Raw genomic sequence first — 27,290 nt, forward strand, 5'->3', positions numbered from 1 at the left:
TGCGCAGCAGTCTTTCAAACCCAATTAAAAAAAAATATATATATACTTTAACGAATTAAAAAATAAAAAACTAAACAGTAAAGTTAGCCCAATTTTTTTGTATAATGTGAAAGATGTAATACTGCGAGAATCGTGATCTTTATTCTAAGCAAAAAAATTGTGATTCTCATTTTAGCCAAAATCGTGCAGCTCTAGGTTTCACACACACACACACACACACACACACACACACATATCTGCGGGCCCGGGACCAGCATAGAGGGTGCCACCGGGTATAGGGCAGGGATCTGAGTGGACATGTGGCTACTCTCCTCCCCTTTTTACTGAAACGTCACTTCCGGGTCTCCCTTTCACTTTCCCTGGCTAGCGTGACGGGTAAAAAATCTGTTGCAATGTAATCTGCACTGCATTCAATTAATTGCAGCACAAAGACATTCAGGGTCTTTTGAACCCTGGATGTCTTATTAAAGAGAGCCTATTACCAAAAAATCCTTTAACTTTTTTCTCACAATGTTATGATATCTAAAGGTTCATTTTAAAAAAAACAATAATTGCCTTCTTGCCTTCTCTGTGCAGTTGGTTTTGCACAGAGTGGCCCCAAACCTCCTTTTTCTGGGGTCCCTCAGCGGCGCTCCTGGCTCCTCCTCTTCTTGAGTGCCCCATTGGAGAGCCGCTCTCCCTTGGGGCACTCATCCGGGCACGCTCCCGTGTCCTGCTGCTGTGTCTATTGACACAGACAGCAGGACTTGGCCCCTCTTCCGCGTCATAGGATTTGATTGACAGCAGCGCAGCCAATGTGTCCAATAGGGACCCGAGACACCGGCTGGAGCTGGTGTGCTCATCCCCGTTGCGGGAAAGACCAGGTTCAGGTAAGTAAAAGGGGGGGGGCTCTGGGGGGCAGCTGCATCACAGGAGGTTTTTCACGTTAATGCATTCTATGAAAAAAACCCTTTAAAGGAGAAGTATGGCTTAAGCTTTTTTGGCCATATTTCTATGAATCACAATGTGACCCATCAGCCGGTCCAGGCTCGGGAAAGATCCTAACCATATGGTCGGTATCCACGCAAAAGCCTGGACCGACACCTGGCTCAGCCTCTTGGCGATCTACCGAGAGCCTGAGCCAGCTCCTCCCGCCCCCTCTACAGCCCAGCGCTGCAGTGAGTGCTGGAGGGGAGAGCAGAGAGCCACTGACTGTCACCGCTCTCTGCTCAGAGCGGAGGAGTGATCAGCGGTGTTTACGCAGTTCTCACTGCAGAGCCAGTAGGGGACAGATGCAAGATTGGATTGATGCTACATCCACCTAGGTGAGTATAAATGTGTTAATTTTTTTTTTTTTTATAATCCCGAACCTCTCTTTTAAGTTACACTCAAGTATATAAAATCCCTCCCCAAAAGAATGTTTGAGGTAGCCCCCACCTACACACACGTACCAACGTAAATGCACGAATCGGGGTGCCTACACACGAAAACGTTGATTGCGATACACATGTAAGATTTCTAGCACCAGTCCACCTCTGTAGCGTAACTGATGACCTATGGGGACTTTTAAAACTTTGCCTATCTAAAATATAGGATAATGGAGTTTGTCTCCATTTCACTGGCATGCACAAATTTAAGTTTTGACATGTTCGGTATCTATTTACTTGGTGCATCCTAATCTGTTATATTTTATCAAAAATTGGGTCAATTATTGTGTTTGTGTGCCCTAAAATTAGCTTTAGTGTATTTCTTACAAAACTTTTTGTGTTTTCTAAACCTTTGCGGTAATATCATATGACATAAAAAATTGGCACTACCACTATTTTATTACCTAGGGTGTCTGCTTTCAGAAACCGTATAATGTTTTGGGGTTTTATGCAAACTTCAGGACAGAATTTTTTTTTAAACGTGTGCAAAAAACGCAAGAATGACTCTGGCAGCAAAAGGGTTAAACTGAGAAAATGCACAATTTTAAGAAAAAATGGCTGGCACAGCGATCACATGATCAGATAACTTCTGATCGAAAGTATACATCGGGAGCTTCCCAGTCCCCACCAGTGACTGTGCTGGGAACACGCAAGGCATGCGTTCTCAGCACAGAAAATGGTTTACATAAGGCCACATATATGTGGCCTCTAAGCATTAAAGCATACCCGCTGAGAGCCCGCATGTATGTGCCACATCGGCGGGAAGTGGTTAATGCAGTGCCGTCTGAGGGGCCGAACATCACGGGCACCCAATATTGCATTTCGGCCTTGTCCCTTGTGCACGAAGATTTCTCCAGATTCTCTGAATATTTTGATATTATGTACTGTAGATGATATAAAAGTCTTTGCAATTTTACATTGGGGAACAGTATTCTGAAATAGTTTGACAATTTTTAAACAGATTGGTGAACCTCTGTCCATCTTTACTTCAGAGACGCTCTGAAAATCATGTTACTGACCTGTTGCCAATTACCCTAATTAGCTGCAAAATGTTCTTTCAGCTCTTCCTTGTTAGTACCACTTACTTTGCCAGCTTTTTGTTGCCCTGTCCCAAGAAAAGACATGTTGCGGCTACCAGTTTCAAAATGATCTTACTTTTTATTAAAATGGTACATTTTCTCAGTTTAAACATTTGATATGTTATCTATTTTCTATTGTGAATAAAATATGAATTTATGAGATTTTACAAAGCACTGCATTCAGTTTTTTGTAGATTTTACACAGCGTCCCAACTTATTGGGGTTGTATTTAGAAACGGCACCTCAATCTGTCTTTTATACTAGTCTTCAGTATAAATTGGAGGAGAAAGGAGAAAGATAGCTTGGTGATCTACAGTCGCTTCACCATTGAATTGCTGCTTTGATTGAACTCCATTGCTTTAATTGTAGTTGTGTGGTGTTTTTTTTACTAGAAAATGAATTGAATGGAATTAAAGCGGAGTTCCACCCAAAAGTGGAACTTCAGCTTTAAGCACTCCTCGCCCCCTTACATGCCATATTTTGGTGTGTCTTTTTTTTGGGGGGGGGGGGGGGGTTGTGGATACCTTGTTTTGAGGGGGACTTCCTGTCCCACTTCCTGCTTCTGTCTATTTGCCGCCGGGGTGACTCCACCCATCCCCCTGGGCGGCCCCTTCCTCTCTGCAGTCTTCTGGGACACGTCACAGGTTCCAGGTAATTGCCGTGCCACTAGCAAAATGCAGTGCGGCTCGCGCATGTGCAGTGTGCGCCCGGCCATGAAGCCGCAAGCTGTCACAGCCGGGCGTCCACAGTTGTAATGACGGCGCCATGGAGAGGAGCGAGGCTTTGGGCGGGCCGCATTGCTGGACCATGGGACAGGTGAGTGTCTGTTTATTAAAAGTCAGCAGCTACACTTTTTTAATAAACTAAATAAACAAGTGGAACTCCGCAAATGATTTTAGCAGGTAATATAGTTCACACTTTACATGTCTAATCTTGATATATAGAGTTTGTTTGAACCAAAAACAATAGGGGTTCCACTACCCTCCTATTTATTAGGCCCCTATACGGACTTCTGATTATGCCTGGTATGGTGAACAATCTGGCATCGGGGAGCAAGTCTCTGTTACATGTGAGGTCTGTGTGTGTGCCTAAAGTATAGGGTGAGGTAGTGGAAACCCCCCAGGACTTCGAGTAGTATATTATGTACACAATATATATTTAAGTGTTAATATTTATAATTTTTGTTTGCAGGTTTTTAAAATGGATTCTGTGTTAAAAGACAGTTACTTGCCCAGTTTTTATCATCCTCCTGCCAGCAAAGCACTTTCTGACCTTTTTGAATCTAGATCTTCATCAAGAAAACATTCATCTTCAACTGTGAAAGATCCAAGTTCTCCCTCTTACAGTGTTCTAGAAGTTCCCAATAGCAAAGGTAAGTAGGAATTCAAGGCAATTAACCCTATAAGGTGGGTGGAGGGGCGGGAGGTAGCCTTACTTACACCACTCAATAATTATGTCCTGTGGTTTTGATGCTCTTTCTGAAAACGCACAAAAACCACAGGGCATAATAGAAGTCTATGGGAAAGCACAAGTAAGGCCCCTTTCACACGAACGGACCGTTCAGGTCTGCTGACAAAACTGACAGGTGGACCTGAACGGGTGCTCCATGTAAGGCTATGGGCGACGGATTTCAGCAGTGACATGTCCGCTGACATCCGACCCGGTCCGATCCGCCAAAATCAGACGGATGGCCCTACATTCGCATCCGTCCCTGGTGGATCGGATCGGGGGAGATCTGAAGAAAACGGACATACTGTCTGTTTTCGTCCGCTCTCTCCATAGCGACCAGCGGCGCTCAACAAGCCTCTCCCCGCTTAGTGAGCAGAGAGGTACCTGTCATCCGCCGGCTCAGCGGAGATCAACGGAGAGATCTCCTGCTGAGCTGGTGGACTCCGTGGCAGCGGATCCGCCTCGTGTGAATGAGGGCTTACCCGCCTATAAAAAAAAAAAAAAAAAAAAAACGGTTAGCTGCGCTTTGACCAAAGCACAGCGGGGTTGTGAAGTCGTCCCTTAGTTTAGTTGACTCCTTTCAGTTAAAATATTCCAAATTTAAGGAGAGGTAGCATGTTCTGTCATTTACCTGTCGTTTCGATTGCTGGACATGGTCATTTGTACATATTTTACCATAGCAAGCTGTCACTCAAGGTTGCATTTGTTGTCATATGGAAATCGATAAAATATCAGATTATAGGATCAGATGCTGAACTCCTTATTTATATATGTTTAGAAATGTTCTCTAAAGCCAGCCGTAGATGGTTCAAATCATGTATGGGCAGACTGATTGTACCGGAGTTGATCGATCAATCAACTTGGGTACAACCAGGCTGTTGGCTTTCTCACTGAATTATTGCCAGTGGCAATAGCCGCTAGTAATAATCACTGTGTTCTTCCGGCCAGGATGGCTCCTCCCACTGGGAGAACACATTAGCACTGCGGGAGGGATTCCTCCGTCAACACAGTCAGTGTGGTTGCAGGAAAGAAAATCGCAACATCTATGGCCGGATTAAATGCATAATTACGCAAGTTCAGAATGCATTCAGATTGTGAATGAGGCCTTACAGTGCATGTAATGTGTTGGTTTGGTTTAGGTGTACTTTAAGATTTTGCTCTTTTCTTCACTCATGTTTAATGATATCAGATTTATATGAACTTTGTGACCTATCGTTCAACAGCTTTGGTGTCTGCTCTAAAAACTCTTCAAGAGAAGATTTCCCGGTTAGAACTAGAGAAGTTTAAAGCACAGAACTGTTTAACAACCTTGTCCATGGAGAACAATGAACACAAGAAAGCTTTGTCTGAAAAAGAAAAGAGTGAGGCTGCTCAGCGTGAAGCTGTACGGCAGAAACACGGTAATAATGGTAATCCTTCTACCTGCGTTTTATTTAGGATTTCTGTATAAAAGCGAGAACAATACATAGCATAGCATCGAATGTATTTTTCACATAAAGTTATTGTATTCTAAGAAATGGGTAAGTGTATATTTATAAGTATTATTACGTCCAACAGAGATCATAGCACTCCCCCTGACTATGTATTCAACTGCTTTTCTCCCCAGAAGGGACTAGTTTTTGTTCAGGTATCATCTCGGGCAGGGTTATCAAACTCCGTTTCATAGCGGGCTACATCAGCATTATGGTTGCCCTCGCAGGGCCGGTTGTATCTGTAAGACTATATAACTGTAACTACCCTTTATCATAATACATAATTGCTTGTGCATTTGATTACTGGTTTTAGTAATAACTTAAGCTGTGAAGGGCAGGTGCAGACCAGCACAGAGCCTATTCACACTCCTGTAGCAGATGTTGCAAGTCAGAATGGAAGTGTCATACTTCTGGTATCAATCACAAAAAACTTTAATGGAGACTGCTCAGAGCATGCTTTTGCCCTGTGTCCTGTCTGAGCAGTTTCCAGTAAAGTTTCTTGTGGACGATACCAGCGGTGTGCAACCCTCCTTTTCAACTGGCATAGAATTATATTATCCTCAAAATAATTATAAGCAGATGTCGAGAGCACCCCCCTTTGCATTACATGTCAAGAGCCCCACCAACACAAGTCAAGAGTCCTCCACCCTCCTTTATATCACAGTGCACACCCCTGGTGCTGCTGCCAGGAAGCAGCTGGGGGCGGAGCTGGGAAGCCGAAAGTGCAGGATCTGGAGGAGGACCAGAGTAGGGCTGGCGTCAACTACCAGAGTCTGCTGACTGCTGAGACCAGGAGAGATTGAGACGAGGGGGTGCTGCGGCTGCACAGAGAGGCTCAGGATCTGTGGGAGGAGTTCTATCCTCCTCTTTGCTGCTGACTGCTGAGACAAGCTTGGGGCAGAGATGAGGGAGTGCCACAGCTGCAATAGAGATGCGAGACCCACATGAAATGGCCCAGAGGGCCGTGTGTTTGACAGGTGTGATCTAGTGTCGACATCCACTTTATGGACTAAAATGCTAGAATGACACATTGACCTTTATTCACCAAAGGAGTTAAAGTGGTTGTAAAGGCAGAAGGTTTTTTTTATCTTAATGCATCTTATTCATTAAGATAAAAAGCTTTCTGTGTGCAGCAGACACCCTAGCCCCCCAATACCTGAGCCCCATCTCGATCCAGCTATGTCTAAGAGTGCCTCGGCTGTCCGTGGCTCTCCCTCCTGATTGGCTCAGACACAAGAGCGGCGCCATTGGCTCTCACTGCGGTCTATCAAAGACAGCCAATCAGGAGAATGGGGGCGGGGTCGAACCGGGGCTCTGTGTCTAAATGGACACACGAAACTGCGGCTCGGGTGCCCCCATAGCAAGCTGCTTGCTGTGGGGGCATGTTAAATATAAGAATATTCTCTCGATATTCTGTAAACTTATATTGATGAGAAAAGTCCCAAAAAAGTCCTTTCCAGTTCTTATGTAAAAGCTCAAAAATGGATTTAATAATAGAATAGCAAAAGATTTCAAGAGCAATATTAAAATACAGAATATAAAAATAATGTCAATAATGTAGTTATATTCTTGAAATGAAGGTTGTGTATATAATCAGATGTGTGTCTGTAAGACTGTAAAGCCTGGTACACACGATCAGATTGTTGGCCAACAAAGCGTCAGACTTTTGTCCAAAGGGCGTGTACCAGGAACTTGTCTTGCATACAAACGGTACATAATTGTCGGCCAACAAACAAGAACGTAGTGACATACGAGGAATTTCAGCTCTTGAGCGGCACCCTTTGGGCACCTTCTGCTAATGTCGTGTTTGGTAAGCATTGATTCCGAGCATGCGTGTTTGTACTTCCAGCTTTAATGGGACGGACTTGTGTACAGATGATGGGAAAATCTGACAACAGACCGTTGTTCCCTGAAAATTTACTAGCCTGTCATCCAACATTTATTGGCGGAAAGTTGGACTATAATTGTCTGATGGAGCCTACTAACGGTCGGATTTTAGGCAAACAGTCTGTCATCACACGATTCCCGGACGAAAATCCGATCGTGCGTATGAGGCTTAAGTCTGCAGCTAAAACATGCACTGGCAAGGCTGCATCTAACAGCACTGGCAAGGCTGCTGATACAAGAGATGGTTAGAGGCTGTGGACCTGATACAAGAGATGGCACAAGGAGATTGTGGCTCTGCAAGGAGAGGAAGGAGGGGAGGACAGGACCTTGAGCCGCCAGGATGACGCCACGCAATGGGCAGCCACCGCTACTGCGCATGTGCAATTATCGCCATTTGTTTTCTTTCGGCATTAAGCCGAAAACGGAATTTTCGGGCAAAACGTTTTTTTCCCGCCAAAATTTCGGTGCATCCCTAGAAATAAGTATTTGACTCCTTCGCAAAACATGACTTAGTACTTGGTGGCAAAACCCTTGTTAGCCATCACAGAAGTCTTGAAGTTCCTCAACTTTTCTTGGCCACCAGGTTTGCACACATCTCAGGAGGGATTTTGTCCCACTCATCTCTGCAGATCCTCTCCAAGTCATTAAGGTTTCGAGGCTGACGTTTGGTAACTTGAACCGTCAGCTCCCTTTTCATATTTGCTATGGGATTAAGGACTGGAGACTGGCTAGGCCACTCCATGACCTTAAAGGGTAAGTTCACCTTTTGCAGAAAACTCTGTAAGGTGAACTTACACAGCTTCCTGTCCTCACGCCCAACCCCCCCAACCCCCCCAACCCCCCCCGGTCCCGCTGACGCCAGGTGTCCGGGGCTTAGAAATCCTCTCAGCTGAATGTCCAAAACGTCCCCCGTCAGGGGGAAAATTTGGATCATTCTAATTGGCCAATCACCAGCCGCATAGCCCGTCCTGTCAGCTATGAAGACACCACGTGGATGCAGAGAGGATTTATAAGCCCATGGCTCCTGATGCGGATATACTGGGGCATAGAACCAGAGATTGAGGCGGTCCAGGTCAGCGGGACCGGAGGAGGGGGACCTGTGCAAGTTCACCTTACAGATTTTTCTGTAAAGGTGAAATTACACTTTAATGTGCTTCTTCTTGAGCCACCATTTGCTGCCTCGACTGTGTGTTTTGGGTCATTGTCATGCTGGAATACCATCCATGACCCATTTTCAATGTCCTGGCTGAGGAAAGGAGGTTCTCGCCTAAGATTTGACGGTACATGGCCCCGTCCATCATCTCTTTGATGCAGTGAAGTTGTCCTGTCCCCTTAGCAGAAAAACACCCCCAAAGCATAATGTTTTCACCTCCATGTTTGACGGTGGGGATGGTGTTCTTGGGGTCATAGGCAGCATTACTACTCCTCCTCCTCCAAATACAGCGAGTTAAGTTGATGCCAAAGAGCTCGATTTTGGTCTCCTCGACCACAACACTTTCACCCAGTTCTCCTCTGAATCATTCAGATGTCAATTAGCAAACTTCAGACGGGCCTGTACATGTGCTTTCTTGAGCAGGGGGACTTTGCAGGCACTGCAGGATTTCAGCCCTTCACGGCGTAGTGTGTTACCAATTGTTTTCTTGGTGACTATGGTACCAGCTGCCTTGAGATCATTGAGAAGATTCTCCTGTGTAGCTCTGTGCTGATTCCTCACCATTCTAATGATCATTGAAACTCAACGAGGTGAGATCTTGCATTTAGCCCCGGACCGAGGGAGATTGACAGTTATTTTGTGTTTTCTTCCATTTGCCAATAATCGCACCAACTGTTGTCACCCTCTCACCAAGCTGCTTGGCGATTGATCTTGTAGCCCATTCCAGCCTTGTGTAGGTCTACAATCTTGTCCCAGACCTCCTTGGACAGCTTTGGTCTTGGCATGGTGGAGAGATTGGAATCTGATTGCTTCTGTGGACAGGTGCTCCTAATCTCAGCTCGTTACCTGTATAGAAGACAACTGGAAGCCAGAAATCTTGCTGATTACTGGGGGATCAAATACTTATTTCACTCATTAAAATGCACATCAATTTATAACTTTTTTGAAATGCGTTTTTCTGGATATTTCTGTTGTTCTGTCTCTCACTATTAAACCTACCAATTAAAATTATAGACTGGTCATTTTTGTCAGTGGGCAAACGTGCAAAATCAGCAAAGGATCAAATCCTTTTTTGCCTCATTGTGTGTGTGTGTGTGTGTGTGTGTGTGTGTGTGTGTATAATAAAAAATATATATTACAGTATCTCACAAAAGTAAAGTATCTCACATTTTTGTAAATATTTTATTATATCTTTTTTGTGACAACACTAAAGAAATTATACTTTGCTACAATATAAAGTACAGTACACTTTGTATAACGGTGTAAATTTGCTGTCCCCTCAAAATAACTCAACACACAGCCATTAATGTCTCAACCGCTGGCAACAAAAGTGAGTACACCCCTAAGTGAAAATGTCTGAATTGGACCCAAAGTGTCAATATTTTGTGTGGCCACATTATTTTCCAACACTGCCTTAACCCTCCTGGGCATGGAGTTCACCAGAGCTTCACAGGTTACCATTGGAGTCCTCTTCCACTCCTCCATGATGACATCACGGAGCTGGTGGATGTTAGAGACCTTGCACTCCACCAACTTCTGTTTTGAAGATGCCCCACAGATGCTCAATAGGGTTTAGGTCTGAAGACATGCTTGGCCAGTCAATCACCTTTACCCTCAGCTTCTTTAGCAAGGCAGTGGTCATCTTGCAGGTGTGTTTGGGGTCGTTATATTGGAATACTGCCCTGCGGCCCAGTCTCCGAAGGGAGGGGACCATGCTCTGCTTCAGTATGTCACAGTACATGTTGGCATTCATGGTTCCTTCAATGAACCGTAGCTCCCCAGTGCTGGCAGCACTCATGCAGCCCCAGACCATGACACTCCCACCACCATACTTGACTGTAGGCAAGACACGCTTGTCTTTGTGCTCCTCACCTGGTTGCCGCCACACACTTGACACCATCTGAACCAAATAAGTTTACCTAGGTCTCATCAGACCACAGGACATGGTTCCAGTAATCCATATCCTTAGTCTGCTTACTTGTCTTCTGCAAACTGTTTGTGAGCTTTCTTGTGCACCATCTTTAGAAGAGTCTTCCTTCTGGGACGATAGCCATGCAGACCGATTTGATGCACTGTGCGGCATATGGTCTGAGCACTGACAGGCTGACCCCCCCCCTTCCCACTCCTTCAACCCCTGCAGCAGTGCTGGCAGCACTCATACATCTATTTCTCAAAGACAACCTCTGGATATGACCCTGAGCACGTGCACTCAACTTCTTTGGTCGACCATGGTGAGGCCACTTCTGAGTCAAACCTGTCCTGTTAAATCACTGTACGGTCTTGGCCACCGTGCTGCAGCTCAGTTTCAGGGTCTTGACAATCTTCCTATGGCCTAGGCCATCTTTATGTGGAGCAACAATTATTTTCTTTTTTTTTTTTTTTTTTCAGATCCTCAGAGTTATTTGCCATGAGGTGCCATGTTGAACTTCCAGTGACCAGTGTGAGAGAGTGAGAGCGATAACACCGAATTTAACACATCCCCATTCACACCTGAGACCTTTGTAACACTAACGAGTCACATGACACCGGGGAGGGAAAATGGCTAATTGGGCCCAATTTGGACATTTTCATATAGGGGTTTACTCACTTTTGTTGCCACCGGTTTAGACATTAATGGCTGTGTGTTGAGTTATTTTTAGGGGACAGCAAATTTACTGTTGTACAAGCTGTACACTCACTACGTTACATTGTAGCAAAGTGTCATTTCTTCAGTGTTGTCACATGAACAGATATAATATATTTACAAAAATGAGAGGGGTGTACTCACTTTTGTGAGATACTGTGTGTGTGTGTATATATAATACATACATACAGTCAGGTCCATAAATATTGGGACAACATAAAGACTACCACACAATCAGAAATGTATGCATGTATATATTATATATGCATACACATATATATATGTACAGTCAGGTCCATAAATATTGGGACATTGACACAATTCTAATCTTTTTGGCTCTATACACCACCACAATGGGTTTGAAATTAAACGAACAAGATGTGCTTTAACTGCAGACTTTCAGCTTTAATTTGAGGGTATTTACATCCAAATCAGGTGAACAGTGTAGGAATTACAACAGTTTGTATATGTGCCTCCCACTTTTTAAGGGACCAAAAGTAATTGGACAGATTAACAATCATCCATCAAACTTTCACTTTTTAATACTTGGTTGCAAATCCTTTGCAGTCAATTACAGTCTGAAGTCTGGAACGCATAGACATCACCAGACGCTGGGTTTCATCCCTGGTGATGCTCTGCCAGGCCTCTACTGCAACTGTCTTCAGTTCCTTCTTGTTCTTGGGGCATTTTCCCTTCAGTTTTGTCTTCAGCAAGTGAAATGCATGCTCAATCGGATTCAGGTCAGGTGATTGACTTGGCCATTGCATAACATTCCACTTCTTTCTCTTAAAAAACTCTTTGGTTGCTTTCGCAGTATGCTTCGGGTCATTGTCCATCTGCACTGTGAAGCGCCCTCCAATGAGTTCTGAAGCATTTTGCTGAATATGAGCAGATAATATTGCCCGAAATACTTCAGAATTCATCCTGCTGCTTTTGGCAGCAGTCACATCATCAATAAATACAAGAGAACCAGTTCCATTGGCAGCCATACATGCCCACGCCATGACACTACCACCACCATGCTTCACTGATGAGGTGGTATGCTTTGGATCATGAGCAGTTCCTTTCCTTCTCCATACCCTTTTCTTCCCATCACTCTGGTACAAGTTGATCTTGGTCTCATCTGTCCATAGAATGTTGTTCCAGAACTGTGAAGGCTTTTTTAGATGTTGTTAGGCAAACTCTAATCTGGCCTTCCTGTTTTTGAGGCTCACCAATGGTTTACATCTTGTGGTGAACCCTCTGTATTCACTCTGGTGAAGTCTTCTCTTGATTGTTGACTTTGACACACATACACCTACCTCCTGGAGTGTGTTCTTGATCTGGCCAACTGTTGTGAAGGGTGTTTTCTTTACCGGGGAAAGAATTCTTCGGTCATCCACCACAGTTGTTTTCCGTAGTCTTCCGATGTTGCTGAGCTCACCGGTGCGTTCTTTCTTTTTAAGGATGTTCCAAACAGTTGATTTGGCCACACCTAATGTTTTTGCTATCTCTCTGATGGGTTTGTTTTGTTTTTTCAGCATAATGATGGCTTGTTTCACTGATAGTGACAGCTCTTTGGATCTCATATTGACAGTTGACAGCAACAGATTCCAAATGCAAATAGCACGCTTGAAATGAACTCTGGACCTTTTATCTGCTCTATGTAAATGGGATGAGGGAATAACACACACCTGGCCATGGAACAGCTGAGCAGCCAATTGTCCCATTACTTTTGGTCCCTTAAAAAGTGGGAGGCACATATACAAACTGTTGTAATTCCTACACCGTTCACCTGATTTGGATGTAAATACCCTCAAATTAAAGCTGAAAGTCTGCAGTTAAAGCACATCTTGTTTGTTTCATTTCAAATCCATTGTGGTGGTGTATAGAGCCAAAAAAAAGATTGGAATTGTGTCAATGTCCCAATATTTATGGACCTGACTGTACATACATACATACCTATATATATATATATATATATATATATATATATATATAATGTGTGTGTGCATATATAATATATACATGCATACATTTCTGATTATTGTGTGGTAATCTTTATGTTGTTGGCTGTGGTTGCTTGTCTCGCACAGATCTACTCTCTGCTGCTTCTCATTCTATGGTTTTAAATATAATCTCATGTGTGCTGTGAGTGCGAACTGGCCAGAAGGAGAGGAAAAATAAATTTTTCTGCAGCAGACTGATCAAAACATTCTCTTAGCTTGCACCTCTCAAGTCCACGCATAGTTACGTGACTGTAGCTTAAAAGCCAAGTTCACGTTTTGCAAATAATAGCCTATGTAATTAAGGGGCCCAAGTAGGTATTAAAAACTCTGCAGCTCTGACAAATTCGTATTACCCAGACCCTGCCTTGTTACTAGGGCATGAAAAACCTTGGATGTTCACTCCCAACATTTCAGGAGTGAAAACCAGACTATGTACATTAAGGTATTCACATATTGTACTAAAGCAGTAAAAGCACTGTGAAAAAGTTCACGTTCCAGTTGCAAACAGAGGCACTTCTGTCCCCTTTCACAATCCTACATTTGAGTGCAGTTTGTATTCACTTTTCATCTGGTTTTCATGTTTTCTCTGCCATTAAAAACAATTGTACCATTTTTATTTTATCTCTTTGAATTTGATATGAGCCCTGAGGCCTATTCTGTAAACAGTACACAGGGCAACAGGGATGTGCAGAGCATGAAACCCCAAAACAACCAATTGGATTTTAGCTTACTGGTGTTGGACAGAATGTTGTTTTTTTTTTTTTGTTGTTGTTGTTGTTTGCTATGAGTTGCAGTACTTTGTACGTCATCCTTGTTTTGCACTACCTTATTTCCCTTTAGCACGAAGCAGAAATCTGGGGGCAGTGACATCACTCTTCCCCATATGAAATTGCCTGTTCAATGAACAAGTACACATCTGTTAGCTATAGAAAATGACTCATTAGGCTGTTTGCAAACAACCATATTTTGTTCTATCATCATGTTTTTGTCAGAAAGACACACCGCAGAGAACTTTCTATTCTCTATGTAAAGATTCCTTTGTGTGCACACAGAGGCGCAATGACTCAAACCTATAAAAAACATGAGAGCATGTTTACATGCTGAGATGTAAAAAAAAAAAAAAAAAAATGACATAGTGCCTGTAATCAGTGGAAGGAGTTATGCCGTGTCATTTGTGTTAGTGGAAAGAATAGTTCCCCATCAATGGTGTCAGTGGGAGGGATTGTGCCCCATCAATGGTGTCAGTGGGAAGAATTGTGCCCCATCAATGGTGTCAGTGGGAGGAATTGTGCCCCATCAATGGCGTCAGTGGGAGGAATTGTACCCCCATCAATGGTGTTGGTGGGAGGAAGTGTGTCCCATGTTGGCAGGAATAGTGCCCCAAGGACCAGATAAAGGGGGCCAAAAGGCAGCATCCAGCCAAGGAGCTGCAGTTTGGTGAGCGCTGCTCTAGTTACCCATTGTATGCCAAAAACGTGCTGAGAAAAAGAGGATTTAAAATTCAGCCTTAGTGGATCAGTTGTCGCACAAATAAGGTTGTTTCACACATAATTTGCCAGCAATTGGTCTGTGTAAAAGAAGTATATGACTAACCTATCCAACAGTTATCTTCACAGGTAGAGTGCAATACAACGAGTGTGATTGCATTGTCCTGTGTAAGTGTTGTTGAACACCTTTTATTATTCAGATTTGAATACGAACACTGCTGGGAAGCTTGAGCAAAAGTCTCTCAGCCTTCAAAAATTTCCTGTCATAGTGAAATTCTAAGCTTTCTGTGCTGGAAAATTACTTATAAACCCCAAACGTATATTTTCTGAAAGCAGAGGCCCTGGAGAATGAAATGGTGGCTGTTTCAAATTTTTTTTTATGTCACGCAATATTTGCACAGCTATTTATCAAACACACATTTTTAGGAAAGAATACACATAAATTAATTTTAGTGCAAACAAACACAATTTAATACGCCTTTTTTTTTTTTTTTTTTTGGTAAAATATGATGTTGCATTGAGTAAATAGATACCAGACCTGTCAAGATTTAAAATTGTACACACCTGTAAATTGTGAAAATCTACGGTACCCAAAGTTGCCTATAGGTGACGCTTTAAAATACTTTACAAGTTATCAGTTTAGAGTTAAATGTGAGCTATAGCACTAGAATTATCTCACTGTGACGTTCTCAGCACCGTTGCGTGCTGGTACTATGTGTGCGTTTTGCTCCCTCCAAGCGAGGTAAGTGATTGGGCGACTGAAAAGCCGAATGCCATCTAAAAAAAAAGATACAGCTGCATCCAGGATCCTGGTAAAACCACTTGCAGGTAAGGGAGCAAAAGGGAAGGGAACAGGTTGGGGGGCTTCCAACCCCCGCTGGTCCACAAAAGTTTTTTTTTTTTTTTAGTAAGAAAGGTCAAGTAAGCCCATAAACTTGGGGATGATTTTAACAATATCTCTAAAACCCCGGTTTGATGAAAATGATCAGTGTAATTATCCTCCAGCCACTAGTTTCCCCTTATCCATTATAATGTTCATTTCTTGAACCCATTTCTAAGCCTGGTGAAACTAGAATCTGGAGCAGCTGTGCATGGTAACCAATCATTTTCTAGCTTTCATTTAATAAAGCTTACCTGAACAAGCTGAAAAAAGAAACTGGTTGCCGTGGAATGCTGATTCTGTCTGTCTGTTCCAGTTTTGATGAATTCCCCCCATTTGGCTATAGAAGGAAGTGCGCCTGGGTTTAACCCATTGTAGTTGCTGTGAAGAGGAATCATAGAATATCTGAACTATATGTATTGAAAACCTTGCTTCCATAATATAGCTTATTTTATATCAATTTGCACAGTGACAGCTTTTTTTTAAACATCTATCTCATTGCTGACTGAAATCGCTAAACTTTCTGCAGTAATGATTACTAGCCAGAGACCACATGATCTGTGCAGGAAACCCAGGCAGTGCAAGAAAGTAAGAAGTTCCTGACAATAATGTACTTGATAATGGTGGCATATGAATTTTAATGATAGGTCCACTTTAAGCCAGCTGATCATTGATGTCACATCTCTTATGTCTTTAGTTCCGTTCTGTACTGCCAAGAGGACTATATTTTCTCAAACAGTAATAAGCTAAAAAATTGAGTTCTTGTTTAGTAATTTGTTGTCTTTTCTTTTGATTGCACTAGATGTAGTTACTCAGCTGAATTCAGCAGAGCAGCGCTGCTCACTTCTTGAGAAGCAGCTTGACTATATGAGAAAGATGGTTCACAATGCTGAAATGGAAAAGAACACAGTGCTCGAGCAGCAGGTACATTCTCTGCTTTCTTCTATATGCCAACTATAATTCAACTAAAAGTTTTTTTATTACAGGTCTTTTAACATTTATATGTATAATCATCATGATCTGATGTCAGAAGCTGCTTATGAAAACTGCTATAAAGTGCCTGCTCTTACCTTTGTCGTGCTTCATCTGCTACCAGACACCACAAAAATCACTATGCTATTATCAACTTTCTGAAAATGAATTGTTTCATCACACTGACTTCGGTAACCATTTCCCATACCCTAGACTTTGGCGGTAGATATAGTGGTAGAAGATCATTTGAAAGATGACAGCAAGCAAGTAACATCAGGCAGACAATAGCCAAGTATCTTCAAACCACCACAATGGCACAGTTGTGTGCAGTGTTTACAGCCTTCAGCAGTGCAGATCCATAAACTAGTGCAGGGCTGTTTTCTGTAGAAGCCAGATGATGCAGACCCACCCTGCCCACTCGTTTTCCACTTGCAGACACAGCCTGAGGTTGGTTCAGCCCGGGTTCACACTATAATGCGCTGCGGACCACACAGGAGCGCTGTGCGTCCCTGTTCACCATTTCAGGGACGAATCAGGGCCGATTCTATGCCTGAATTCGTCCCTGAAACGCAGCCAAAGACGCACAGCGTTTTTGTGCAGTGCGCACCGCAGCCGCCCCGGAGATATGTGAACCGGCTCCATAGGGAGCCAGTCACATTCTCCTGCTATGCGAATTAGAGGTGCGGAAGGAGGTGCACTGGAATGTGGCCAAATGCATAACAAAAGAGGAACCCTGGGGGAAATAAATGCACTGGAACGCATAAAAAAACTCACCAGAATGCATCAAAAACACCATAAAAATGTGCATGCAGAAACGCATCTGGACTGCGTTTCTGTGGTGTGAATTGGCCTTAAAACACCATTTTCCTCCCATCTACAGTGGATGGCTGATAGGCTTACCTGTAGGTAAAACCAGGGGCGGACTGACAACTCATGGGGCCCCCGGGCAATAGGGAAGATTATGGGGCCCCCAGGCAATAGGAGATTATGGGCCCCCAGGCAATAGGAGATTATGGGGCCACACAGTATACACACACACATACAGTATACACACACAGACGCACAATGTACACACAGTATACACACACATACAGTATACACACACAGACGCACAATGTACACACAGTATACACACACAGAATACACATACACACACTGAAAAGGTACTGGAGAGGCGGGGCAGCTATAATCTTGGGAGTTTAAAAGATTTTTACATACTGTCCCTGATTTTTATTGAGGCTGGCAACCCTGATGGGCCCCTTAGTGGCATGGGGCCCTCGGGCAGTGGCCGAGTGCCCGAATGGTCAGTCCGCCCCTGGGTAAAACATAAATAAACTGCCTTTACTATCACTTTAAGCTGTTGTTTACAAGGCTCCCCAAGTCTGCCTGAAACTGTCATAAATGTATCCTACACTTAAGCCGGCGAGTGACCTATGTAGCTAGTTTCTGTCTAAAGCCCTTTTTCTCTATTGCGTCTAGACATTTCTTCAACAAGGAAATATACAGGATAAATTGGAAAAGCTTGAGTTTTTGGAGAAGGAGTGTCTCCAACTTACAGCCACTCAGCAGGCTGCAGAGGTAATGAACATGTTTGTTGATTCATAGAAGTTTAGCAGAAAGGGGGACAATTTACATGAAGGTGGTGAAGAGGCATTTTTCCTATAATATGTACATTTTCTTTTCAGTAATACACGGAGGACAGTTTGGGGTCTATGTATAAAAAAATGCTTTGCAAATGTCTCATCATTTGCACAAAAGGCACAAATTCCAACAATGTTTGTAACATATGTGAAATATCAGTTTCCATTGCCTTTCACAGGGTGAATGTAACATTTTCTAATATTCAAGACATGTTGATGAGGATAAGGGCCTCTTCCCCATAACTTTGGCCCAGTGGTTGTGGGGGTCTCCAGGCAGGAAGCTCATTGGAAACTGGAGGCCCTCTTTAACAATAATTTACTGTAGGTGCTAGCTCCCTAACAACCACAAGTCCTGAGCAGGAAATGTTCAGATTTAGCAGCAGTAGTAGTATTTGTTCTTGCTGCAGCTGGAGGTTTGGCAGTATATATCCTTTATAATGCAGCTGGCTTCTGCAACACTGGAGGCTGTAGCCTTGCTGATGCATACCTCTAGGTTCCTCACTGTCCATCAAACGTAACTGTTGAATGTATATAAAATACTCACCGCCACTTTATTAGGTACACCTTGCTAGTACCGGGTTGGTCCCCCTTTTGCCTTCAGAACTGCCTTAATTTTTCAATATATAAATATAGTCTTTCACCATCACAAGGTCCCTTGTCAGTATGGATGGTGTGTCTCACAGACCCCCTGAACACAGTCGGAACAAATGACAGTGGATCTCTTATTGCAGCCATACTACTAATAGAGGATTTTGACTTGAATCCTGAACCTATTGATACTGCGAGATCCCTTGTTCATGACTATAAGTCTGATATCTATACCCACCTTAAATCACTATCCGGAGGGTTTAGGACTATATATCCTCCCCACGGTGTGGACCAATCTTCGAACAGTCCAGGTTTAATCTAAACCATTTCAGGGGCCATCCTTTGGCAGCGCCATCAGTTACCTTTGCTGCAATATTACCATCCTTGCTTGAATATGATGCCACTCACCCCATTTTTTGAATATAAATCCTACTATATAATTACCCCTGATGAAAGGAATATAAAACCTGAAACACGTTGGGTACCGCTAGAACTTATCCCGGATGTCGGACACCGGAAAGTACTAACATGGAGTGATATTTACTTTATATATGTATCATACAATTTATTGCAAGATATTATATCTTTGTGGTTTTTTTTTTTTTACAGTAATCATGTCTTTGTCAATGTCTGTTTTCACAATCATCATGTTTAGATGATTTTTTATAGAATCTACATGTTATTTATATAATAAATTCAGATTTTTTAATCAATGTTCAGTGTCTTTGCCAATTTAAAGTCCCAATTTCTTTTTTTTTGGGGGGGGTACAAACTACCTTGCCCTAATTTTTCATGGCATAGATTCAACAAGGTATTGGAAACATTCCTCGGAGATTTTGGTCCATATTGACATAATAGCATCACGCAGTTGCTGCAGATTTGTCGGATACACATTCATGATTCAAATCCAGTTTGAAACTATCTGAGCTTTGTGACATGGTGCATTAGCCTGCTAGAAGTAGCCATCAGAAGATGGGTACACTGTAGTCATAAAGGGATGGACATGGTCAGCAACAATACTCTGGTAGGCCATGGCCTTTAAATGATGCTCAGTTGGTACTAAGAGGCCCAAAGTGTGCCAAGAAAATATCCACCACTCCATTACACCACCACCAACCTGAACCATTGATACTAGGCAGGATGGATCCATGCTTACTCCAAATTTCTGACCCTACCATCTGAATTTCACAGCTAAAATCGAGACTCAGTAGACCAGGCAACGTTTTTCCAACCTTCTATTGTCCAATTTTGGTGATCCTGTGCGAATTGTAGCCTCTGTTTCCTGTTCTTAGTGGCACCTGGTTTGGTCTTCTGCTGCTGTAGCCCATCTGCTTTAAGGTTTGATGTGTTGTGCGTTCAAAGATGGTATTCTGCATACCTTGGTTGTAACGAGTGGTTATATGAGTTACTGTTGCCTTTCTATCATCTCAAACCAGTCTGCCCATTCTCCTCTGACCTCTGACATCAACAAGGCATTTTCCTCCACACAACTGCTGCTCACTGGATATTTTCTCTTTTTTGGACCATTCTCTGTAAACCCTAGATATGGTTGTGCGTGAAAATCCCAGAATATCAGCAGTTTTTGACATGCTCAGACCAGCCTGTCTGGCACCAATAGCCATGCCACGTTCAAAGTCACTTAAATCCCCTTTCTTCCCCATTCTGATGCTCGGTTTTAACTTCAGCAAGTCGTCTTCACCACATCTAGATGCCTAAATGCATTGAGTTGCTGCCATGTGATTGATTACCAGTTTGTGTTACCAAGCAATTGAACAGGTGTACCTAATAAAGTGGCCGGTGAGTAGAATAAAGTAGACACCCCATTTTTATATATATATTTTATATTAAGGAATATTCTGTTAAAATTTATAATCTCTACAAAATGAAATTTAGTGAGATGTCACCTCCTTTGTTAGCATTAGCAAAGAACACTGTTCAAAACCCACACAACCGTGGGACTTTTTATGTTAAATGATCTGTTTGAGCGCACAAAATGTGAAAACACAGGCTCATAGTGTATTATTAGTGATATTTTTTTTTTTTTTATAATGCCTTTAGAACAAGATTCGTCAGTTAGAGGAGAAATTGTATGCAGAGGAACAGCAGCGCAAATTAATGGAGAATAAAGCAGTCCAGGTAACTTAATTTTGTGCCTATTGTTCATCTGTTCTGTTAAACCAATGTTTAAACATGACCTACATTCAGAAGTAGGTTAAGAACACAACAAAGCCATTCTTCGGGGTGTGACGACAGTCAGCTATTCAGCTTGTGTATCCACTAATTATATAGGTGTTTGATAAGGCACTCTGATTTCTCAAGTTCTAGGGCTGGCCATACACACGATTTTTTTTGTTCAGCCTGCAGACTGAAAGATTCAAATCCAAGAATCCTTAAGCCATGAAAATACTGCTGCAGCTGTTATATTCTGACAGCTGGGAAGGTGTCTGACAGGGCCACACACGAATCAAAGTTAATCAGTAACAGTGGAAAAAGACGGGACTTTTAAGGTGCCAAGACAACACACAAATAATTATATAAAAATATATTTTATTAAACAACAATTTATTTTTAAAATTAACAATAAATATTCTAAATATTTAATATAGGTATATTTATTACACCAATGCAGCCACTTCTTACTCTACATGTTTCGCTCACAAGAGCTTCCTTTTGAAAGTACTGCATAAAGTTGATACTACAAGAGAAATAAATAATTATAATACATGTGCAAAATAAATTAAATGTATACACTGCGCTAAGAAAAGTGAACAAAAATAAACGTAAGGAGCCGCTACATGCAAAGTGACAACAACCAAACAAATACTGTGAAAAAATGTAGCACATGAATTGTGAAAAAAGTCCCCCGTCCGGGAAACAGCTTGATAATAACACTTAATAAATAGTGTCCACATCAAAAAAATGACTCATGAGTCTCACAACATAGGTGAATAAAGTCCAATAAGTGATTAAAAAATTTTTTGTGTAGAGTGTCCCACTGGGAATAATAACTGAATGTGTACAACAGCAAATGTTCAAACACAGGTAGATCTTTAAGTCTTCCAGAGGAACTGTATCCAACAACTGCATAAATCTTGGTAAAAATGGTGTGTAAGAAACTCTTACCAGATACATTGGACTCCCTTGTCAGCGACAGGGAATCACTCGAGCAGATTGCCTCTCAAGGCCTGGAAGCGGACATCCCGACTCAGGGAACCTTCTATATCAAACTTTGCATGGATCTCCCGGGGCCGCCAGGTAGGTCCTCACACAGGATGGTCGAGGTACGGATCCGAAGAGACGGTGTCACGCTTGAAACTGGAGTAGAAACTGGATTTTCTCTCAGATGGTATGTGGAGAAAAAATAAACAAGCTCCACATAGTGTAGATAAGCACGGTGGGTTTTTTTATTGCTCAAAAGCCTGGTTACAATAAAAATGTGATCACAAAATATAAAAACAAAAATGGGCAACAAGGAGGATGCTGAAAGCGCCCGACGTGTTTCGATCAATGGATCATCTACTGGGGCATACGTATGGTTTGGTTTTGTTTTTATATTTTGTGATCACATTTTTATTGTAACCAGGCTTTTTAGCAATAAAAAAACCCACCATGCTTATCTACACTATGTGGAGCTTGTTTATTTTTTCTCCACATACCATCTGAGAGAAAATCCAGTTTCTACTCCAGTTTCAAGCGTGACACCGTCTCTTCGGATCCGTACCTCACCATCCTGTGTGAGGACCTACCTAGCGGCCCCGGGAGATCCATGCAAAGTTTGATATAGAAGGTTCCCTGAGTCGGGATGTCCGCTTCCAGGCCTTGAGAGGCAATCTGCTTGAGTGATTCCCTGTCGCTGACAAGGGAGTCCAATGTATCTGGTAAGAGTTTCTTACACACCATTTTTACCAAGATTTATGCAGTTGTTGGATACAGTTCCTCTGGAAGACTTAAAGATCTACCTGTGTTTGAACATTTGCTGTTGTACACATTCACTTATTATTCCCAGTGGGACACTCTACACAAAAATGTTTTAATCACTTATTGGACTTTATTCACCCATGTTGTGAGACTCATGAGTAATTTTTTTGATGTGGACACTATTTATTAACTGTTATTATCAAGCTGTTTCCCGGACGGGGGACTTTTTTCACAATTCATGCGCTACATTTTTTCACAGCACAATTATAATACATGTACTTCAAGATATTGTGACAATCAAGTCAGGGTAAATTTCATAAACATAGTATTACAAGCATTTTAACAAATAATGAACTGAGGATGTGTGCCTACCAGATGCTCTAAAACCACAGAGGTATTTAAATCAATTAAATGATTTTGGTTCCTTCTGGAGGCTAATGCCCCGTACACATGATCGGACATTCCAACAACAAAATCCATGGATTTTTTCCATGGCTCAAACTTGTCCTTGCATACACACGGTCACACAAATCTTGTTGGAAATTCCGAATGTCAAGAACGCGGTAACGTACAACGAGCCGAGAAAAGTTCAATAGCCAGTGCGGCTCTTCTGCTTGATTCTGAGCATGCGTGGAACTTTGTATGTCGGAATTGTGTTCACATGATCGGAATTTACGACAGCGAATTTTGTTGTCGGAAAATTGGAGACCCAGATCTCAAATTTGGTGTGACGGAAATTTCGATGGAAAATGTCCGATTGAATTTCCGACAACAAGCACCCATTGAACATTTTCCGTTGGAAAATCCAACCGTATGTACGGGGCATTAGTCAAAGGGACAGGTTTGCCACTCACTGCAAAAGCAGCTTATCATTATCACCTCCTCTTTCATTTAATGGTAGGTATTCCAAGGCATAAAAATGCATTTTGGAGTAGTCAAACCCGTGGAAGAGACCCATATGTCTACTAATAGGTGTTTCCATTTTGGATATGAAGACTAATTTGACATGGTCACCAATATGGTGGAAGAAGGGCCTCTTTGTTTTCCCCACATAATATGCACCGCAGTCGCATATCATGATGTAGACCACCCAACCGAATGACAATTGGCCAAAAATTGCGGCCTGTAAACACGTCCATCGGACAATGTTATCTGATGGGCTCCATAAATGTACCTGCAAAAGTTACATTTTTTGCAAGGGAAGGTTCCCCTGCGTATATTTTGGTTTTCAGTTTTGGCCTGATGGTGGCTATGGACCAAACTGTCTCGCAGAGACCTGGACCTTGCGAAAGTTATCTCGGTGTAGGTTTTTAGGTATCTGGATACAGTTTCATCAGCAAGTAATAGATACCAATACTTCTGCGTTATGTTGCGGACTTGTTTTTGTTGTCCTGAGAAGCAGGTGATCATTCTTACACCCGCCTCGGGTTTAGGAGGTTTCTTATTATAAATAAGCTGCACCCTATCCTGAATTCTTGCTCAATTATAAGCCTGTTTGAGGCATTTTTTTACTATAACCCTCTTTCGTATAAGAGCAGTTGTAAAGCCTTGGACTCTTTTTCAGAATCGGTATCTCTGCTGCAATTTCGTCTTATTCTTAAATACTGACTATACGGAATACTTATCACTAGGGGTGATGGATGGTAACTATCAACGTATATCAACGTCAATAGAGTTTCCTGTAGAGGACTTGCGCAATAAGGTAGAACCAAGGCTGCCATCAGGATTAACAAAAATTTTAATATCTAGAAAGCTCAATATATGTTCATGATAGTTGATGGTAAATTTAAATGATTGCATTTCAGAGTTTCAAAAAAGATGAGCAACTTATTTTCTGTGCCTGTCCATATCAAGAAAATGTCGTTAATAAAACAACGTTATATAAAAACCTTGCTAAAAATTCCTGCATATCCTCCCTGAAAAAGAGCTCAAGCTCCCACCCCCCAGGTACAGGTTGGCGTACAATGGGGCACATCTAGTCCCCATCGCCACCCCCTGCACCTGGAGGTAGTGGGAGCGCCCAAAAAGAAAAACATTGTTCGAAAGTATAAATCGTAACAAGTCCAAAATGAATTTATCGTAAGGTCCAGCTGTTTGATCCCGTTCTTGAATAAAGCCCCCACAACCCCAACTCCAAGCTCATGGGAGGTGGAGTTGAAGAGGGGCCTCCACATCAATGACCACCAATAGAGCACCCTCGAGGATATGAATCCCATCAAGGGCCCCCCAATAGGTCCACGGTGTTCTTGATGTAGGAGGTTAGCACCCCCACATGGGGACGAAGATAATCGTCCACCAACTGGCTGGCTGCCTCTGTAAGACACCCAATACAAAGCTATGGTTATGGATCTTCTTAATAACCATAATTGGTATAGAAGGGTATCTAAAGGATTTGTTAAAAACATTGATATACAGTATAGGAAACTAATTGGCTCTGCCTACCGTGATAACCTAATTAACAAAAAAAGTGGGAATTCCTGAAAACTCAAGTACCAAAAACAGACACTTTACGCGTTGCCCAAAATTCACAAGAGTTCAACTTATCCCCCTTGGCAACTGACCGTCTTGGGGAATGGGTGTCTTACAGAGGCAGCCAGCCAGTTGGTGGATGCTTATCTTCGTCCCTATGTGGGGCGGGCTAACCTCCAAAATCAAGGACACTTGACCTATTGGGGTCCTTGATGGGATTCATATCACCGAGGGTGCTCTATTGGTGGCCATTGATGTGGAGGCCCTCTACAACTCCATCCCCCATGAGCTGGGGGTTGGGGTTGTGGGGGCTTCATTCAAGAACGGGACCAAACAGCTGGACCTTACGATAAATTCATTTTGGACTTGTTACGATTTATACTTTCGAACAATGTATTTCTTTTTGGGTGCTCCCACTACCTCCAGGTGCAGGGGGTGGGGATTGGGACTAGATGTGCCCCATCGTACGCCAATCTGTATCTTGAGTGGGTGGGAGTGTGAGCTCTTTTTCAGGAAGGATATGCAGGAATTTTTTTGCAAGGTTTTGATATGCCGTAGTTTTATCGACTGCATTTTCTTGATATGGACGGGCACACAAAATGAGTTGCTCGTCTTTTTTGAAACTCTGAAATGCAATCATTTCAATTTAAAATTTACCATCAACTATCATGAACATATATTGAGCTTATTAGATGTTAAAATTTTTCTTAATCCTGATGGCAGCCTTGGTTCTACTTTATTCCGCAAGTCCTTTGCAGGAAACTCTATTTTACATGCTGATAGTTCCCATCCATCACCCCTATTGATGAGTATTCCATATAGTCAATATTTAAGAATAAGACGAAATTGCAGCAGAGATGCTGATTTTGAAAAAGAGGCCAAGGCTTTACAACTGCGCTTATACGAAAAGAAGTTATAGTAAAAAATGCCTCAAATAAGCTTATAACCGAGCAAGAAATCAGGATAGGGAGGGTGCAGCTCATTCATAATAAGAAACCTCCTAAACCCAAGGCTGGTGTAAGAATGATCACCTGCTTCCCGGGACAACAAAAACAAGTCTGCAACATAATGCAGAAGTATTGGTGTCTATTACTTGCTGATGAAACTGTATCCAAATTTCTAAAAACCTACCCTGAGATAACTTTCAGAAGGTCCAGGTCTCTGAGAGACAGTTTGGTCCATAAGCCACCATCAATCCAAAACAGAAGGTCAAAATAAACGCAGGGGAACCTTCCCTTGCAAAAAATTTACTTTTGCAGGTACATTAATGGAACCCATTAGATAACATTGCTCAATGGACGTGTCTACAGACCGCGATTTTTGGCCAATTGTCAATCGGTGAGGGTGGTCTACATCTTGATATGCGACTGCAGTGCATATTATGTGGGGGAAACAAAGAGGCCCTTCTTCCACCGTATTCGTGACCATGTCAAATTTAGTCTCCAAATCCAAAATGGAAACACCTATTAGTAGACACATGGGTCCCTTCCATGGGTTTGATTTCTCCAAAATGCATTTTTTTGCCTTGGAATACCTACCATTAAATGAGAGAGGGGGTGATAATGATAAGCTGCTTTTATAGCAAGAGGCCAGATGGAGTCATAATCTATCGGCTCTCAAACCTCCGGGATTGAAGGATGCTCTCAGCTATAAGCCATTTTTATGATCAAGCTTAATTTTGCGCATCAAAATCCCTATCTCTTGTGGCTTCTTCACCTTTTATCTCTTCCTATTTTTATTTTTTCCCTTTTCTTCCCTCCATTTTCCCTTTTTTCTTTACTCCCCCTCTCTATATCCCTCTTCTCATCCCCTCCTTGACAATTGCTTTCCTGCACCCGGTTTCTGCCAAGGTGGGAATATATGTTAAAAGTTCATTGATTTTTATGTTTTCTATAGGAGTGAAACTGTTCGCCTAAATGCTCAATGTACATGATGAGCTGGGTAATTGTGCCTTTTTCAGATGCAATTGAAATTTTATTAATTTTCATTCTTACACATTTGATATTACAGTCCTTATTGTTAGCCAAATCAAGTTTGGGGATTAGCAACCATACGGACGCCCCGCGCACTTGCTACATGTATGTCTAACCCAGGGCTTGACAAATTTGCTTTGAATCTAGAAGCCAGTTAAAAAAGTTAGGAGCCAGTTTTTTTTTATAGTGGTATGGATTGTCAGCTCCCGGGGTAAGGTCAGTCATTTTCGCCCCCTGACCCTAATTTACAACGGAGCACCCAGTCAATAACTCCAATGTAACGCTGTTACATCAGGGTTATGGGCT

The 27,290-nt window shown here is 42.4% G+C and overlaps 1 protein-coding gene across 3 annotated transcripts in view; it reads left to right on the forward strand.

Moving 5' to 3' along the window:
* Window positions 1–27,290, forward strand: part of CEP57L1 (centrosomal protein 57 like 1) — a 70,098-nt gene that overhangs the window by 15,998 nt on the left and 26,810 nt on the right. For all 3 annotated transcript variants that reach the window (XM_073627050.1, XM_073627051.1, XM_073627052.1), the window contains exons 2-6: window positions 3,677–3,857; window positions 5,158–5,334; window positions 16,227–16,348; window positions 17,876–17,974; window positions 20,683–20,760. In XM_073627050.1, coding sequence (XP_073483151.1) covers window positions 3,677–3,857; window positions 5,158–5,334; window positions 16,227–16,348; window positions 17,876–17,974; window positions 20,683–20,760 — 657 coding nt within the window. The remainder of the gene's footprint in view (window positions 1–3,676; window positions 3,858–5,157; window positions 5,335–16,226; window positions 16,349–17,875; window positions 17,975–20,682; window positions 20,761–27,290) is intronic.

This window comes from Aquarana catesbeiana, linkage group LG04 (assembly GCF_042186555.1).
Source record: "Aquarana catesbeiana isolate 2022-GZ linkage group LG04, ASM4218655v1, whole genome shotgun sequence".
Classification (NCBI taxonomy): Eukaryota; Metazoa; Chordata; class Amphibia; order Anura; family Ranidae; genus Aquarana; species Aquarana catesbeiana.